Source organism: Plutella xylostella, chromosome 24 (genome assembly GCF_932276165.1).
Source record: "Plutella xylostella chromosome 24, ilPluXylo3.1, whole genome shotgun sequence".
Lineage (NCBI taxonomy): Eukaryota > Metazoa > Arthropoda > Insecta > Lepidoptera > Plutellidae > Plutella > Plutella xylostella.
Window position 1 is genome coordinate 4,446,128 of NC_064004.1, and position 18,097 is coordinate 4,464,224.

At 35.2% G+C, this 18,097-nt stretch overlaps 1 protein-coding gene across 1 annotated transcript; it reads left to right on the forward strand.

Moving 5' to 3' along the window:
• Positions 1–6,911: 6,911 nt before the first annotated feature.
• On the forward strand, positions 6,912–17,893 carry LOC119691928 (endocuticle structural glycoprotein ABD-4-like). Its single transcript, XM_048629877.1, has 4 exons — positions 6,912–7,108; positions 14,212–14,320; positions 14,967–15,067; positions 17,277–17,893. Exons 1-4 carry the CDS (start codon positions 7,082–7,084, stop codon positions 17,427–17,429), a joined length of 390 nt encoding a protein of 129 aa, XP_048485834.1. The 5' UTR covers positions 6,912–7,081; the 3' UTR covers positions 17,430–17,893.
• Positions 17,894–18,097: the final 204 nt, after the last annotated feature.

Sequence of the window (18,097 nt, forward strand, 5' to 3'; positions counted from 1 at the left end):
GACTGATTAATTGGGTCGTTAGTTTAAGTAATTAAAAAAACATGACTGCAAAAATATTAATCATAATCCAAAATAAAAAAAGGATATAAAAAAGTAAAAAAAACTAGTAGGTTAAATTATTATCCAAAATAAAATAAATTATAAAGTGCAAAATTCAGTGGTAAGAATGTGTTGATGATGATGATGATGAAATCCTCTTATCCCTCATCAGGGACATAGGGCTCGAAGAAAGGATTTCCACTTCTCCCGATCCTGCGCGGCAGCTTAGAATGTGTTAATTTGAATAAAATTGTAGATAGGCAATTTCATAATTTTAGAATACAAAAATATACAATACATTTTTGGTTGTGTCGGCAACAAAACATATTTAAATTTAGTCAATAATTATGATCAGAAAAACACATGTTGTATCATAAAATAAAGCGTAAAAAATATGACCCTAAATACCCGATTATACAGGGTGTTGCAAAAAGGGTATACTGGAGAATGTATTTTTTTTCGCGAAATTTAAAATTCTGATTTCAGTTTCGGGCTTATAATTATAATTTATTTATTTAAATAGACAACTTAGGCCCAATGTGTTAGTAACAATGTTCTTATTCTATGTTAGTATACTAATTCTACACACATAGATATACCATGCTGCACATGCTGGTTTCGGTTTATATACCCTTTTTGCAACAGCCTGTATAATATTATTACTTGGTATTAATGCAGTATCAATCAGTAATATTGTATCTTATGATTTGATATTCGATTTATTTTGACTGAATGTATGTAAAAAAATTGTGCCACGCAAAATGACTCTAGAATGCTATAATAGTTAGAGATAAATGACGTACTCATATGCATTGTACATAGCGCTTACACTAAACTAAGAAACATACAAAAAAAAATCCAAAAAAATGTGCCTTATACATAAATATAGAATTTATGGATAGTTAAAACTTAAATCAATTAATGGATTGTATAGTTACTTTTGCAATATGAGTTAGTTAGGTACTTATTATGACTTGGTGCTTACATACAGAATCAGGTTCCCTGTATCTACCTGTACCGGTAACCTGATTATGCGAAAGCGCTCACTCACGGAGCATTTCCCGGATTTTAAATGTTATGAGCGCTTTCGCATAATCAGGCTACCGGTACAGGTAGATACAGGGAACCCGATTCTCTATGTAAGCACCCTTAAGCAGAATTTTAAAGATGAACAACATGCCTGCCTGGTTGCAGATCAAACTCATATATATATGATGATGATGATGATACTGAAATACATAGATACCTAACTATAGAGAATTGTACAAGTAACTATACGGTATATTATTCGTTTAATGTATATGGTTTGTGATATTATAAATTTCGTATTAAATGTGTTTGTTTTAAGGGTGGGATTTGGGTAGAATCTCAATATAATTCTAACTATGAATTCTATGAGTATTTTCTTAAATTATATGAAAGCGAAAATGTGAGTTTGATAAAAAATTGCTTTTCTGTGAATTTATATTCTGAGTAAAGTATATTTTTAACTGTTTATTTTGAGTTAAGTATTTCTTTAGATGTTGTTTAATTATTTTTGATGGATGTCTTTTGGCGATTTTATATAAGAAGTATAAATTTAACTTAACTAAGTAATTCATTTGTTTTTCGTTTATGACATACATTATAGTGTTTCTTAATTATGCTGGAAATATGTCTGCTGTGATTATTATTATTGTTTTTCTTATTTGAGTTTATCAATTCTTTCACTTTGTTGATTCACACTTGTTTTTTTGTAAAATCTGGCAAACCTAAGCTTTACAATCATGTAACTTGAACATCCATTCGCCATCGCATTGTTAGCTCCCATTGGAGATGTGGAGCATTTTGGTGACGGGCATACTATAAGCGTATTGCTCGTCAAAAAGGGGCCAGCTCAGCATGTGCTGTAGTTTTCAGCTGGCCCTTATATTAATTCGAGAAGGCTTTTTTCGTGCACCCCGTGATTTCATGGTATATTTAGATTACTTGGTTGCCCTAAAACTTATAGAAGTATGAATATTATCAGTACCTAATGTCTAGTCTTAGAATTGTATTTAAGTTTTGTACATTTTATTTTTTAAGTCTGTTGTATATTATTTTTGGATTAAAAATACATAAGCCACCCACACACTTGATTTTATTCCACTAAATCCCAACTCACTCATGAAAATGCTTCATTGAGAAAAGCACCAAATATCCTACTCCTAATCGGAAAAGATTACCGTAATGACACCTTCTGCAATATTGAAGTAGGTACATTTAGTGCCAACTTCTCCATAGTCGGTTAGAGCATAACCAGGGAGTAGTGGTTGGCTTTTGACACATCTGTCATGAATTTTATATGGAGAACACGTTTAATTTATAAATCAATCCCTGTCGGTTAGATAACCGACTATGGAGAAATTGGCACTTAACAGCGCATCAGTTTTATACAATTAATTCACAAGTTTAAAGTGTTCCTTTCATGTTAGTAACGTGTGGCCATGTTGCAACATGAACGGTGCTCACAATGAAAGAATTTGAAGATCACATTTTGAACAGTTAAGTTGTGCAATAAACATTTAGGTATTTTGTAACTGGCGTAGAATAGAATTTTTATTATGTCCATTTACATAAAGTCTGAATATTGATTTGGTAATCATCATAACTTGTGATGATTAATCTTTTATGTTGTTTTCAGAACTGAGTTAGTAGATGTAGATAACTTTAGAAACCCAGCACAAAAATAGAATGTACTTAACTAGTTAGGTGTTTATTTATTTATTTAATACTTTATTGTAAAAATATGAGATATAAGTGTACAAAAGGTGGACTTAATGCTAAAAGCATTTTCTACCGGCCAACCTACAGGTGTAATAAGTTTTCTAACTTTTGGATGTGCGAGTTATGTGTGGTAGGGTAGTTGAAAGTGTCTCTAGGTTACCCTATGTTACAGAGCTCTTCATTCTGAACAAATTTTGTTATAATGACCTTGGGATATTCTCGAAAAAAAAATATCTACTCCCCAACTCCCCATACACAGTGTCATGTAAACAACCAATTTTTGTATGGGGAAGCATGTTTTTTTTTCGTTATATCCCAAGGTCATTATAACAAAAGTTGTTCAGAATGAAGAGCTCTGTAACATAGGGTAACGTAACGTACCTACCTAGGGACACTTTCAACTACCCTACCACACATAACTCGCACATCCAAAAATTAGAAAACTTATTATACACCTGTAGGTTGGCTGGTAGAAAATGCTTTTAGCATTAAGTCCACCTTTTGTACACTCTCTCTGAGAGAGAGCTCTGTAAGATACTTCCGGACATGCACCTACGAAAAAATCACCCTGTATAATGTAAATTTTCATATTGTGTGGCAGACTCCTAGCCACTAGTTCAGACGAAGATCAACAGATGGCGCTCGGAACGCAATACAGAGAAGATGTATGGGAACTACGCAAATTACTATGAAAATCCTACATCGCGCATTCGAAGTTTCTCACCTACTCTGCAATATATAGAAATCCCCAACGCTAACCGTTGGGCAGCTGCCCGCCAGGCCACACCACCCGGCCTGGTCGGGGGATCCTCCCCTTGCATGGGGATGCTCCAACACCTCCAGCATCTCCATAATTGCATTCAGCATAAATTTAATACTTAAGTATTCAATTAAAATGTGTTTGATGCGACCGAGCGTCAGTCAAAGTTAATTTGTGGATGGATCATTGATTTTATTGCAATATTTTTACATTTAATTTAAGCTTTCGAAATGAAGTATAATTATATGAACCAATAGTTATGCTTTTATTATCCAACGATGTCTATAGTTATTAAATAAGTTACGAAGTTCCATAGAATAACAAGTACAGTAGTACTAGTACTCGTTATTCTATGGTTACCTAGTTATACGCATACCTACCTAAGTTAATCCTAACTAATATTATAAATGCGAAAGTAACTTTGTCTGTCTGTCTGTCTGTCTGTCTGTTACTCTTTCACGCCAAAACTACTGAACGGATTTGAATGAAATTTGGTATACATATGGTCTAGACCATGGATGCACAGACCGCGGCCCGCGGGCCGCATGCGGCCCGCCGATCGAATACTGGTGGCCCGCCGACAGCAAAAATAATTGTCGTACATTTAAATAATATTTAATTCTAAAAAAATATGTTCGAAAAGTACTCAATCACAGGCAATTCAAACAGTACCTTGATGACATCGAAAGCGAATATAGAGATTTATTGTATTATACAGAAATAAGGTGGCTAAGTCGTGAATTGACACTGGAACGATTTCTTAATTTCATAAGTAGAAGAAATTGGAATTTTTCTGGCAAAAAAGCAAAGGGATTCCAGGAACTTAAAAATCCTGATCAATGCAGTAAAAAATTGTCAAAATTCAAAACGACCAAGATTTACGCAACAACTTCAACGAAACAAAATTACTGAGCTTACCGCTGCATTGATAAAAATACATACAAAGAGTTGCGTATAAACCCTGCTCTGAAATTTGTACCTATATATGTGAACATACCTTTTCAATACTAAATCTACAAAAAATCGAAACCGCCTTGCAAACGAATGTTTGGAAGCAGTTTTACATGTAAATTTCAGCCAAATAAATAAAAAAACGACTGTAAGCACTATTCACAATTTGAACATCATTATCAATTCTTTATTGTGTTTTAATTTGCTATACTTCTGGCGGCCCGCCATCAGTTCATAATTTGTCCGAGTGGCCCCTAGTCTTGATAAGTATGTGCATCCCTGGTCTAGACCCTGAAAAAGGACATAGGCTACTTTTTATCCCGGAATTCCCACGGGAAAACTTTTTAAGTCGAAGCGAAGCTCGCGGGCACAGCTAGTAGGTAATATAAGGTAGTAGCATAGAATAACAAGTACTCGTTATTCTATGGTAGTAGTAAGATGAAAGGATGTGATGTGACTATGGAGAATCTGAAGGGTTAGCACGGGGCGCATTTAAGACGTGACAAGAGTTTTGCATCGCGGTCACTAACATCACGCAGCCTCAAGAGCGACGGAGAACTTTTGTCACGTCTTAATGGCGCCCCGTGCTACAGGGCCTGAACAACTTTTGTGATACCTAAAACTTTTGAAAATTCACGGAAAAAAACCGCTGTTACCCAATCTTCCCATTGCATAGTAAAAAGTCACGTGAATTTCCAAAGTGGTGTCAAAAATGTTTTTCAGAATGACCCCTTGAGTAATGTCTCTACCTTTTTGTAGCACCAGTATGTAAGTATATATTTTATAAGCCTATTAGGTATTATTATTAGTTGTCTACAAGTTAATTAAGATGACAAAAATTAATTTAGGCAAGTATTTATGTAAAACAATATTAAAATTCGGTGTTTACGGACAGTTTTATTTAATAAATTAGCAAGTAGGTATGAATGTATATACTTATATATATATGTATTATGTAGGTAGGCATGCCTTGCTACCAATGACCATGCATGTGTTTATTATTAGGTAGGTACTTTGGTACCATAGACTCTATAAATAGTAGTTAATGAGGTTGAGGGGTGAAACTTGGTGTTTGGCGACCGTGCGATAGCGAGTGGTAAGTAGGTACCTACCTATACTTATATACCTACTTACTTACTTAAAATACTTAGTTATACTGTGGTTTAACCACGAAAATATAGGAAACTCAAAATAAAATGTAGAATAGAATAGAATAGAATAGAATACTACTTTATTGACTTAAAATCAATTTACACAAATAACAATTTACAATATAACGCAATAGGCGGCCTTATCGCTAAAAGCGATCTCTTCCAGGCAACCTTTGGGTGGAGGAGAGACTTAAAGAATAAATGATAAATGTACTTACCTACCTACTACTTATAAACATCAAATCCCACGGGTAACCCGTTTAAGCCCACGGAAAATGCTGGTAAGTTCTTAAATACTTATTTACATGAAATCAAGTTTAAAAATAGGTACGATTTCAGAAAAGTTCAAGTTTATAGCCTGCAGGCTAAATTATGCGGCGGCGTAATTTTAATAAGATTCGTTACGGCAAATAAAATTGCAATTTGTCTCGTTTAAAAATAATAAAATATCACATAGGGGCATAGACAATGTGATTTATTTGTACAGGGTAGAATTTAATTTGTGACGTTACCGTAGCTGGTCATTGTACTTACCAACCTGCAGTGGTCCAGTGTGGTGTGACTGCGTGATGGTCCAAGCCAAGCCCCAATCCTATTATCTGTGGGGGTGTCAGTACCTGCACCTGGCTCTCTCGAATGGAACCTTTGTGCATATCCCCAAGGTCTAAACTGCCTTCCTAAGCTTGGACCATTTCCCACCACGCTGGTCTACTGCGGGTTGGTGGGTTCACATATCTAGATGTGCTAAATCTAGATATGCAGGTTTCCTCACGATGTTTTCCTTCACCGTAAGAGCGATGGTATACATTGTACTTAAATTCAAAGAACTCATTGGTACATGTCAGCGCCGGGATTCGAACCCGCATATCTTGCGTGAGAAGCGGGCGCTTACCCGACCGAGCTACCACCGCTCTTCCAAGCTTGGTCCAAGCCCCAAACTTAGGAAAGGATTTTAGACGTCCATTCGAGCGAGCCAGTGGCGGTTTTTCAACTTTAGAATAGGTAAGTACTTATAGTTGGCTTCAACCAATTTTTCATGATTTACTTAAATATAAAATTTATACGTATCCACAGAATAAACATAGCTAAGTATCTATAAGTAGTTAGTTAAGTAAATCTGATGCAATTTATTTTAAAGCAGCCATTGAGATCTAAAGTGCAGCCTATTTAGGTATTCGTACTCCATTAAACTAACCTTCCTAGATGAAACTGGCGTCGATGTCGCAATACAAATATATTATGTGCAGTTACAAGTTAATGCCTTCTCAGTCTTCACCGAAACGCGTAAGGAATCGGTGATAAAATTACCCGCCGTCGCCATTTTAATTTTTCGACGAACGAAAATATTCTGTGGTCGAAAAGTTTTAGGCGGGAAAAATTGTGTTATTTTTAGGGCTGTATTTTTTATAGTTATTTAATTTTTTTAATTGTGACAATGTTTTCAAGAGTTGCAGTATTTTTTGTAAGTATCGTTACCTACATGAATTTAAAAAATTAAATAAGTACATTAATTATACAATAACCTTTTATTTGCACCAAATAGTTACTGAGGAAAACCAGTAAAATACTTAAATAATTACTTATTTATATCTAAAAGGCCTTTCTTGGCTTCACTCTCGATTCATTTTTTAGCCTAAAATGGGCACTTAGGTAAAGTATTGTTATCCTAGGTTTAACGTCTTGTTTTCAGTAAAAGAAACACAACGAAAAATCTTTACTTAATTGCGTCCTGCGCCTTATCGAGCTTCTATCGACATCGACATAAAGTTGTAGGTGGTTGTTAAGTACCTAAGTAATTCCTAGACTTCGTTTTCGGTAAAAGCTATTCAGAGGTACCCCTCTGATTAATTAGGCAACTACAATCTACATACAGCACCTACCAACCAACATTTTTTTTGTGAAAATCGACTCTCAGTTTTGTTATTAGTTAGGTATTAAGTATCGTACTTTTACAGGCCGTAAAAAATGAATAGACATCATAAATTTTAGTCATTTAGTCTATGCTATATCTAACACAAACATGTTAAAAAAAGAAACACAACCTCTCTTTTTCAATTTCAATATCAAAATTTTATAAACAGCAGGAAATGCCAACCTACAAAAATTGCATTTTATAACACGACAAATTATCGGGTCAAAGGCCAGCGCAAAGAAGTGTAAATTATCCAACAATTTAATAACGTTTTGGCTATTCTACTAAACTACATTACTTAAGTATAAAAATAAGGTAAAAATAAAACATCGTAAAATGCTTCTTCTGCTTCTCGCTATATTAAGGAGAAGCCTATTTAAAAAAAAAAAACGATCAACGCCACAGACGCGCTATGGCAGATTATACTTTATAATATTATGTTATTAACTAATTATTTGCTTAAGTATTTGATAAACTTTCATTAATCGAATAGATAGTTAAAGTACATAAAAATCTATCAAAGTCAAATTCAATAATTCGTTATATTGAACACGTCTTGCTCGAAAACCTTACAAACTAACTAAGTACTTATCACCCACTATCCGCACTCGTATCACAAGGTTGTGTGGTACAGATTGCTATAAGCAATAAGGCCGCCTTTTGTACTGTTTTTATTTTTAAGTTTTATTTTGTATGTTGTTCTATTTTGGTGCAAATAAAGAGTATTGTAGGTATTGTATTTTATAATCTTAAATGTAAAATAATTAAGTTATAGTCAATTTCAAAACAGTGAATTTGTTTAGCACCAAATCTTTTATATAATGGCTAAATGCTGATATAGCTTTGAATTTTTAGGTACCTAGTTAAATATTAAAATCTTTTTACTTATGAAACAAAAACTAAACAAATTCAGTTTGACCTTAAAAACACTTTAGCAATATAATTTTATTGAAGTCATAATCATATATAAATAACAGGTCCCATATATATTTACTTTTATAATTAGCAAACCTATTCATATATTTTGACCGCATACCTATTATACATACATTATTGATTTTTGGTGATAAATTCAAGGATTAAGTTGTATATTTATTTGATTTCACGTGTTAATGAAAATTATTGTGTTTTATTTATCATATTTGTTGATTCAATTTCGACATCACTTGTGGGTAGGTACTTCTCTGAGTTTCTGTTTATTAAGGGGCAACTGAGTGAACTACCCGTCGCCGTCGTCAGGTCAATGCACTTAGCACTGAGCAAATTTTATTTTATGGGGCTATTCTGAAATAGCAAAAAAGCACCAAAATATATGTCACTGACAAAGTTCTAGCTAAGTATGTTGTAAATTATAATTTATAATGTAGGCAAGTTGAGTAACTATCTACTAGCTAAATATAATATTGTTACAGAAATATAATGAATATTCTATGAAATTTATTAAAATAAGTATACTTTTTTAAGTATTAATGGTATTTTTTACGGCCAAATATGTAAGTAATGTTTCACTTTCACTAAACTCGGCAAAGCAGGTACGGTCAACAAAAGCCATAAAGTAAATAAATTCAAAAGTCAAAGTCAAATGTTTTTATTCATCGTATAAATATCAAATTTTCTGATGAACGTCAATTTTTACAAACCACTCTCCGTTTGGATAAGGGGCTCTTTCTGTCTTAGGAGAAACAACTAGTAATAGTATATATCTAAGTAGTAGTATCCATCCACACCATTATAACTTGTGACTGGTAGAGCTTGTGTAAATCGATTACATATCCTGCAATTAATTTTCTTAGCGTGTCGGTGAGGTCTAGGGGTGGAGGGAAAGATTGGCCAGTCAGATTAGCGTCACTAACTACAGTCGTCGAAATATAATAGGCCCGTTTGGACAGCTACTGGATGAAATACATAAAAAGCCACATAATCTGGCTTATTTTTTAACGGCTGAAAGAAACAAGAACTTTTAAAGCACCAAAAGTTACTTATTGTTTAGATTTTTTATGATTTAGATTTGACACCAGCTGTCATCTCATATTCTCTTATATTTCGACGACTGTAGGGCAGATTTTTTATACTTGATATACAAGTAGTAGGTACCTAAATCCCGTCCTTTGCTGACTGTACCCCTCCTTTGACATTTGACATCAAAGTGTTGTATAACCGTTAACGCACATTCACTATGAGCCGTTTTCCTTGACAGCTGTCAGTTGAGCTTTTGGGTAAGAGGATAGATGGCGTAAAAACGCAGTGTATCAACTGTCAAAAATTACATAGAGAGCAAAGAGTACTAAACTCAGAATAAGAACTCAAACTCAAACTATCTCAAAAGAGTCACTATCTCAAGTGCACTAACTCTACAGTATCAAGGGAGGAGGAGCAAATAGCTCAACTACAACTCAATTAATACAGGAGAAACACAAGGAAACTGAGAAAACTTGAAAAGAACGGCTGTACGCACAATCGCACTGAACGCTGAAGCAACAGTGACATCGACATCATAGAGAAAATAATACTACAATTCTACCTACCTACGTCACTTTCACATTTCGTTAGCCTCACAGAATAACATATTGTGATCTGAGTGTGTTCTGAGGGTTTGAAAGTTGGTACAACCCCAGACAACGCCATCTATTTCTCCAAAAAGGAACTTTTTTTTTTTTTTAACAAACGCCTCATTGCACATTGCATCAAGCTCAATCAATGTTGTTCAAATAAATATAGTGACAGGTGGTAACCTGTAACGTTCACTTACTTAGTTAAGTACTTATACCTAATAATATTATTATAAAATGTGTCGAAAAATCAACACAGCATTCATATCTCATAGAGTGCTAAATGTAGGTATGCAATATTGCAATAAGCTGTTAGTAGGATGCTATTGCATAGGTGATTATGATTAAGTACAATTTATTCGTTAGTAATACGTTTAAGCTTAGATAGTTAAGTATTAAGTAGGGACATGATAAAGTTTGGCTATAGGAATGGAATCTAATAAACCTAAAAATATACCTACGTTTGTCACATACACTCACGGGCAATGAAAAAGTTCCACTCACAAAATGAAGACATCAAACGACCCCATTTATTTCAAAGATTTAATTTAAAATTTAAACAAAATATTACCGTTTTAGTTGGTAATACCCTGATGCTCTGTTAAATATACTTCAATGTTGCAGAAGTCGTCATTTAGCAAGCCTTTTCCGTTTAGGAATAAGTTGGTGCTTTTCTCAGTGGAACCTTTTCATTGCCCGTGAGTGTAGATTCGTGCTATGGATAGTTTGAATTTTTTTATGTTTCACTCATTAATGTGTCTTGGTTATATAATTATTTTATTCTACTCTGCAAGCATGTGTAAACGTATCAAATAAAATAAACCTGATTATACTTAAGGCTGTCACAACGGACCTATGACCTCCCAAGAGTACCTACCTAACTACCAAACGACCGAACGCACTCCACTAAAAAAACTTATTACCATATCGGTTTTTTGTCGGAGAAAAATAGTTTTTACAAACATTTCGTATTTTAAATTATTAATTATGCAAATGAGTTTATTTTCTCAGGTTACCTACCTCAGATACAAATTGGGATTAATTTATGCGTAAAAATTTGGTACCTAAATACCTAAATTTGGAATAAGATTTCACATAGAAATAAAAAAAACCCTGAGCGCGCCGTGCCCGCGCAGGATCGACTTTTTGCAGAACAGCTGATGATCTGGCCGATTTTTCTTTATTCTAATTTATTAAGAAAATACCTATAAATTAATAAATTTAAAAATAAAAAATTCTAGTGACGTATGCGTTGCTGTGTTACAATTGCAATGTAATGAATAGGTTCTATTTTCCTTCCACAAAAACATCGTCAGTCGTTCACCGATTTTCGGTCATGCTCCTGCACCCTTAAATTTCAAAATTCATAGATATAATCTTCATCTAGTTACATTCATAAGAGATTTCTATCTGGTCACAGTTTCACGACAGTTTAAGTTCAGGCCATTTCGAATTCGAATAGATAGATGCCCTTTTATCCAAACTTCGATGGTTATTGAACAGAAGGACTTGACCTTAAGAGGCTCAGTAGCGACATCTAGTGAGTGACATTCACGATGGTTATAGTAACTATGTGAACGCGACATTAAAGATATCACGAAGTGGGTGTGTAGTCTAAGACTAACCAAAGTATCTGATGGATCGTATCAGAAATGAGGTTATCCGTCAGAGGACTAAGGTTACCGACATAGCTGTCAAAATATGCAAGCTGAAGTGGCAGTGGGCTGGTCATATCTGCCGAAGAACCGATAACCGTTGGGGTAGACGAGTTCTCGAGTGGAGGCCACGATCAGGCAAACGCAGCGTGGGACGCCCTCCTGCCCGCAGGACTGACGACCTTAGGCGGGTGGCGGGTAGTGGTTGGATGAGGAAGGCCGAGGACCGAGTGTTGTGGAGCTCCTTGGGAGAGGCCTATGTCCAGCAGTGGATGATTATTGGCTGATGATGATGATAATACGAATTAGAGAGAGTGTCAGTGCATAAGAAAGGCCTCGACAATAAACACCCCTCGTCTACCACCGAGGTCTTATTTTGATTGGTTCGGTTAGAAGATTTGTGACTTTCATTGGTAACTAGTTACTTGGTTGTTATTAGGGGGAACTTAAAACGGTGTGACAGTAAGTAAGTTTTTGTTTTGTTAATTTTGTTATTGTATGTGGCTTCGCACTGTCGTGCAGGAGGCAGCCGCCCTCGGCATGAGCTGGCACGAAGTCGAAGGCGTGGCACAGGACCGGTCAGAGTGGAAATCAACACTTCGAGCCCTATGTCCCTGATTAGGGATCCCAGGACCTGATGATGATTGTATGTGACACACATCATCACCATCTGGTTCGTATATCGTTGTTCTAAGCATCACATGGTGCTTATTAAGCTTATACGGCTGCCTGTGCCTAACCTAAGCACAGAACACATCTTAGTAACCGAAGCCACTTCACAATCTAAAAATTCTTCGCTATTATTCTGGGACTCTATGGAGTTAAACCTTTGAATATTTAACTAATACGTAATTACTGAATCGGCTACATAAAAAAAAAACGTACTTACTAAGTAGCGTATACTTTTGACGACTGGCAAAATGTCGAGGGTTAATAAAAATCATGGGGTTATTATAACTTACTGCAAAACTGAAAATAAACGTGTCTTACAAATTTGTAAAGTGAAGTTATCAATTACCTAACCCGCAAGAAATTAAACAAAGACCCCGATTCAAACCCGCGATCTTTAGGACGAGCAGTCGACATTCACTCGCCACACCACCTCATCATTAATTTATTTAGTTTAGTTAAAAAAGCCATTTGACCTTTCGTAGTGTTGGTAGGTACTTGAATTTATTACGATCATCGATTCAATAAACTAATGCAATCGTTTTTTTTTTCTTGATTTGTCTGACCTGACAACATATTTTTATAAGGCTGAACTTAAGTATTTTGTGAAGCGATTTGTTGATGGTTAGACATTCGTTGTGAAATAACCAAATTATGTTGATCTAACTGAGGTTGGCTTAAAAGACATTTTGTCAAATCTTGATCGACTGAAAAATCGTTCCTCGGTTTAGACAGTAACCTCCCCTTTATCTGCCTTAATCGGTAGGTTATTTATTTATTGATGAGCTCGCTGCTATAGCTAATATTCAACTAATAATTTAAGTAGTTATGTAGTTACCTACCTATTGCATATTCATAGATATATCGATGGTTTTTATTTTACACAACATCTATTTTTGATCCTTGACAAAAGTAATTCGGAGCGTAAATTATAATAAATATTCAATAAACAACATAACATTTCGTCATTTAGTTAACATTTTTTTATGATTTAAGTATAAATTATTGTATAAATATTTCTTCGGTTAAACACAGTAGCCCTTTTTTAAAACTGCCTTAAGTACCTAGGTATGTTACGACCCCACTGCTGGGGCACGGGTCTCCTTCCAATGAAGCAAGGGTTTTAAGCCTAGTCCACCACGTTGGCCTAGTGCGGGTTGGTGGACCCCAACACAAGCAAGCTAGTTAGTTCTAAGAGAGTTGAGAGTTGTCGGGTAAGTGGGCAACCCGACTGTCAGGATGTTTTCAAGTTGCCCGACTAGGCTTAACGACTGCTGCCGAAGCAGCAAACGGGGACGCACGGCTTATCTATGTACAGTCCAAGTCAGTCAGTCATGTCATGACAATGAAGAGTGCGATTTTGCTAAGACTTCTTATAATTATCATTTATTTCAAAAATATCAAAAAATATTTATTTAAACACCATAGAATTTAAAAAAAGTTAGTAGGTACAAATAAATAATTTTAGGAAATTAAATAAAAGGGTGATAGGTTATAAATTATCGAAATTCGGTGGCTTCCACACTAGGCTCAGCCTGTGTCGTGGATGCCAGTGTACATGGTTACAAATAAAATGATTAACTAAGTAGGTAGTTTTTAGTAGTAGGTAATTTAATTGCATTTTAAAAATAAAATACCGTTTAGGTATGGCTTTTTAACGAATTTGTCCTTTAATAAATTTAAAACATCGATGAAATACGGTCTGTAACAATTAGCTAGAATCCACTTCCGTTTTCAGGACTTTATAGTTTTACTGTATCTCCTTGTATCTATTTTCCAGGTGCTGTCCTCAACCTGTGTCGTGCTCGGCCAGCAGTCGGACGACATCATCAGGAACGACTTCGAGGGGCCCAACCCCGATGGGTCCTACAAGTGGGCGCTGCAGACTGGTGAATATCTAGCCAAGACAAGACTATGATACTTACAGAATACTTACCCATATTACAGGCTCTGCCTAGCTTGTGTTGGAATGGTCGTGTGTGAGATGTCTTCACTGCTCCCACTAGTAATGTTGTCGATAGTTACCTACTGAAGGCATATCTGTACTTATATGAAATGGATCTGCCCCGGCCGGGGATTGAACCCGTGACCTTCGGTATAGCAGTCAGGGTCACTAGACCTATGAAGGTGGTGTAGTACCATCCAGTCGTATTATCCTCATCACCCTCATAGGCCGTGTCCACGATGCCAGGGGGCGGATTGGGGAGTGGCGCGTCTTGATGACTAGTTACTTCCCTCAACATTAGATATTTTTACTACGGAAGGGCTAAGAAAATTCCCACAACGCTAACTTTGCAACAGTTTTACCTGTTTAAATAACAAAAGATAGAAGGAGGGCTACCCTATATGAATGAAGAAGAATAACACTTACCAAGTCAGTGTCGGAGATTACAACAAAAATAACTAAGTAACTATTCTATTCTATTTCCCCGAAAAATCCATAAGTAGCTACCTACTTTTATCTTGATGGCTTTCATTTCTATTGCAAAGTTACTGCTGTTGGACTTGGACCTCACCTAACCCCTCGTTCCCCAGAAGGAGGCATCTTCCACGAGCAGCGCGGCTCGCAGGCGCCCCCTGGCGGCGCGGGGGAGGTGGTCGAGGGACAGTACCAGTACACCGCGCCGGATGGTCAGGTAAACCACCCTATTACCGGCATGGCTGACTTCGCTTCTCGTTGCAAATTTTTTTTGTCAACTGTTTTAAAATAAAGTTTTTTTTTAATAATGTTTAAAAGTTGGTTAACAATGCCACAGAACCTAGATATAACGAGACGTGATAAAAAAAACAACTTGACCTGTGGGCCGTGCGGCGAATAATGCTTTATCAAGCCTTGCTCACAATGTAAAACCTTTACCTGTAGTTACCTGTATTCAAATCAAATCAAATCAAATCATTTATTTGTTTAACACAGGTTAATGGTAAGGTGGTAAATATTAACAAAGTTCCGCTATGCTATGCCACAGGGCGTACAAATATTTTAAAGATTAAAGTCCATGCTACATATGACATGCAATAACTAGAAAGATAAAAGAAAAAATACATATAAAAATTTGAGCCAAATAATAATATTGTTGCAAAAAAAATGATATAAAAATAAATATAAAAAAAAAACCTAATGAACTCATTAATAAGTTTGTCAATGTGTGTGCGTGTGTCTATGTCAAGAATGATTATATATTAAATTCGTCTAATTAAATTAAAATGGTGATAAGTAATAAAATTATTTGTTTTAAAATTAGTAAATGTCAACAAGGAATTCATTTATAGAATAATATGCTTTATTGATAAGATATTTTTTTAGTTTAAGTTTAAACGCATTGAGATCATCAATCTGTCGTATGGTATTTGGGATTTTATTATAAATTGCGGGTGCCATTCCGAAAATATTTTTACTGAACTTGGCCGTTTTGTGTCCAATATTGCAGATTCTGTCACCGTAGCGCTGACTTTTGAATCGTTCAAAGAGATTGGGGTTCGACTTTACAAATGCGGCTACTTAATACACATAAAGAGACGGAAATGTAAATAAATTATAATTTTTAAAATACGTTCTGCAGCTATCTGTGCGTTTAAGCTTGAAAATTGCACGAATGCATCGTTTTTGTGATTTAAACACTACATCCCTGTTAACAGTGTTTCCCCAAAAGATTAAGGAAAATCGTAATAGAGCCTCAACGTTACCTTTGTAGGCGATTAAAACTGTCTCTTTATTCGCAACTTTACCTAATTTGTGTAAAGCATAAGAGAATTGGCTTAATTTTTTTGTGACATGTTCAGAGTGAGATCTCCACGACAAATCACTATCTATGTACAGACCAAGGAATTTGGTAATATTAGTATGTTCTATTTTATTATTATTATATTTAATGTCAATATTTAAAATGTCTGAATTATTTGGATTAAATGTCATTATTTTAGTTTTTTCTAAATTTGCCAATAGACTGTTATCATCTAGCCAATGTATTATGTCCTGAAGGGTTAGGTTAATTTCATTTTCTAATGATGAAATATTATTTGCCGAAAATACCACTGTGCTGTCATCAGCGAATAGTACTACAGGATGCTCTGTTATTTTGGGAAGATCATTGATGTAGATTATAAAGAGAAGTGGTCCCAGTACACTACCCTGAGGTACGCCATATTGAACGGTTCGAGCACGTGAGAAGTGAGAGAGTTCACTTTTTGCGTTATAGCACATTCTATCAATTTGTGTTATTTGGACACGGTTCGTCAAATATGATTTTATTAGAGAAAGCACATTACCTCTAATGCCATATTTTTCTAGCTTTAACAGAAGTATATTGTAATCAACATGATCGAATGCTTTAGTTAAGTCCATGTAGAGGGCTGCTACTGGAATTTTTTTATCTATTTTTCTTATTATATTCAAGAGAAAGTCATAGATTGCCATATTTATTGTTTTTTCTGTCTGAAACCTTTTTGCTGTGGAGCCAACAGATTAAATTTTTCTAAGTATGAATAGAGACTATTATAAATGACCTTTTCAAATATTTTAGAAAATATAGGTATTAGTGCAATAGGTCTGTAGAAATTCATATTTTCTCTGTCTTCCTTTTTGAATAAGGGTTTTATGATAGAAACTTTTAATTTGTTTGGGTATTTACCCTGTTCTATGCAAAGGTTTATGATGTGACTTAAAATTGGGGCGATAATATCAGCGACAGATTTTATTACATGAGTTGTAATACCGTATTTTACACAAATAGCATTGCCAGAGCATAGTGTGTGATAGTTTATTATAAAACCTAGAACGACTCTTCAATATGAAACATGACTTGAATATGAAACATCTTTATTTTAGATATAAATCTTTCTTTGCAGATAATCCGGCTCCTATACAAAGCGGACGAGACCGGCTTCCACCCGGTCGGGGACCACCTCCCCACCCCGCCCCCCATCCCCCCCGCGATCCAGCGCGCGCTGGACTACCTCGCCTCGCTGCCGCCAAGGGCAGACAACGATTATAACTACTAAGGACAGAAAGGAGATAAAAAAATATGTTTTAAAAAAAATTATAACTAGTAGGGACAGAGAGGGGATATTTTTTGAGACTATAGTTAAAGACAATTGACAATAATCGGTACCTTAAGCCCCAGTTTCACCATACTCTGTTAGATCAAAACAGGGAATTAGTTGACTTCTAACACATCTGCCAAGAATTTAATATGGAGATGACGTATAATTGATGACATTACAATGTAACAGGGCTGTAATTTTATTATCAGAGTGGAACTTTATCAACTACCTATGTATAGAAGTTGGGGGTGGACGTAAAAAGGCCTCGCATATTTCTCCATCTACCTATGTGACAAAATAATGCTTGCATGCATGCTTTCATTGTTCATATTTGAATCCCAACATTGTGAAAAAGACTAGTAAAACATCAAAAAGTGTAGCAATAAAAAGTAGGGTCATTGAGCCTGTTCGCGGCCCTGTGACTTATCTTTTTTTAATGTCATATTGAGATTGTTTCCTAACTGCATATTTAAAATAATTAAGTACTTAACTATGTAAATTACCTATCTTTTGGATATTGTAAAATTACGTTCAGTACCATCTAAGAATAATACTCGGTCCATGACCTACAAGTGTCATAAAATAGTATGTAAGTAAATAGTTTTGTATAAAAATTCAGCGAACGG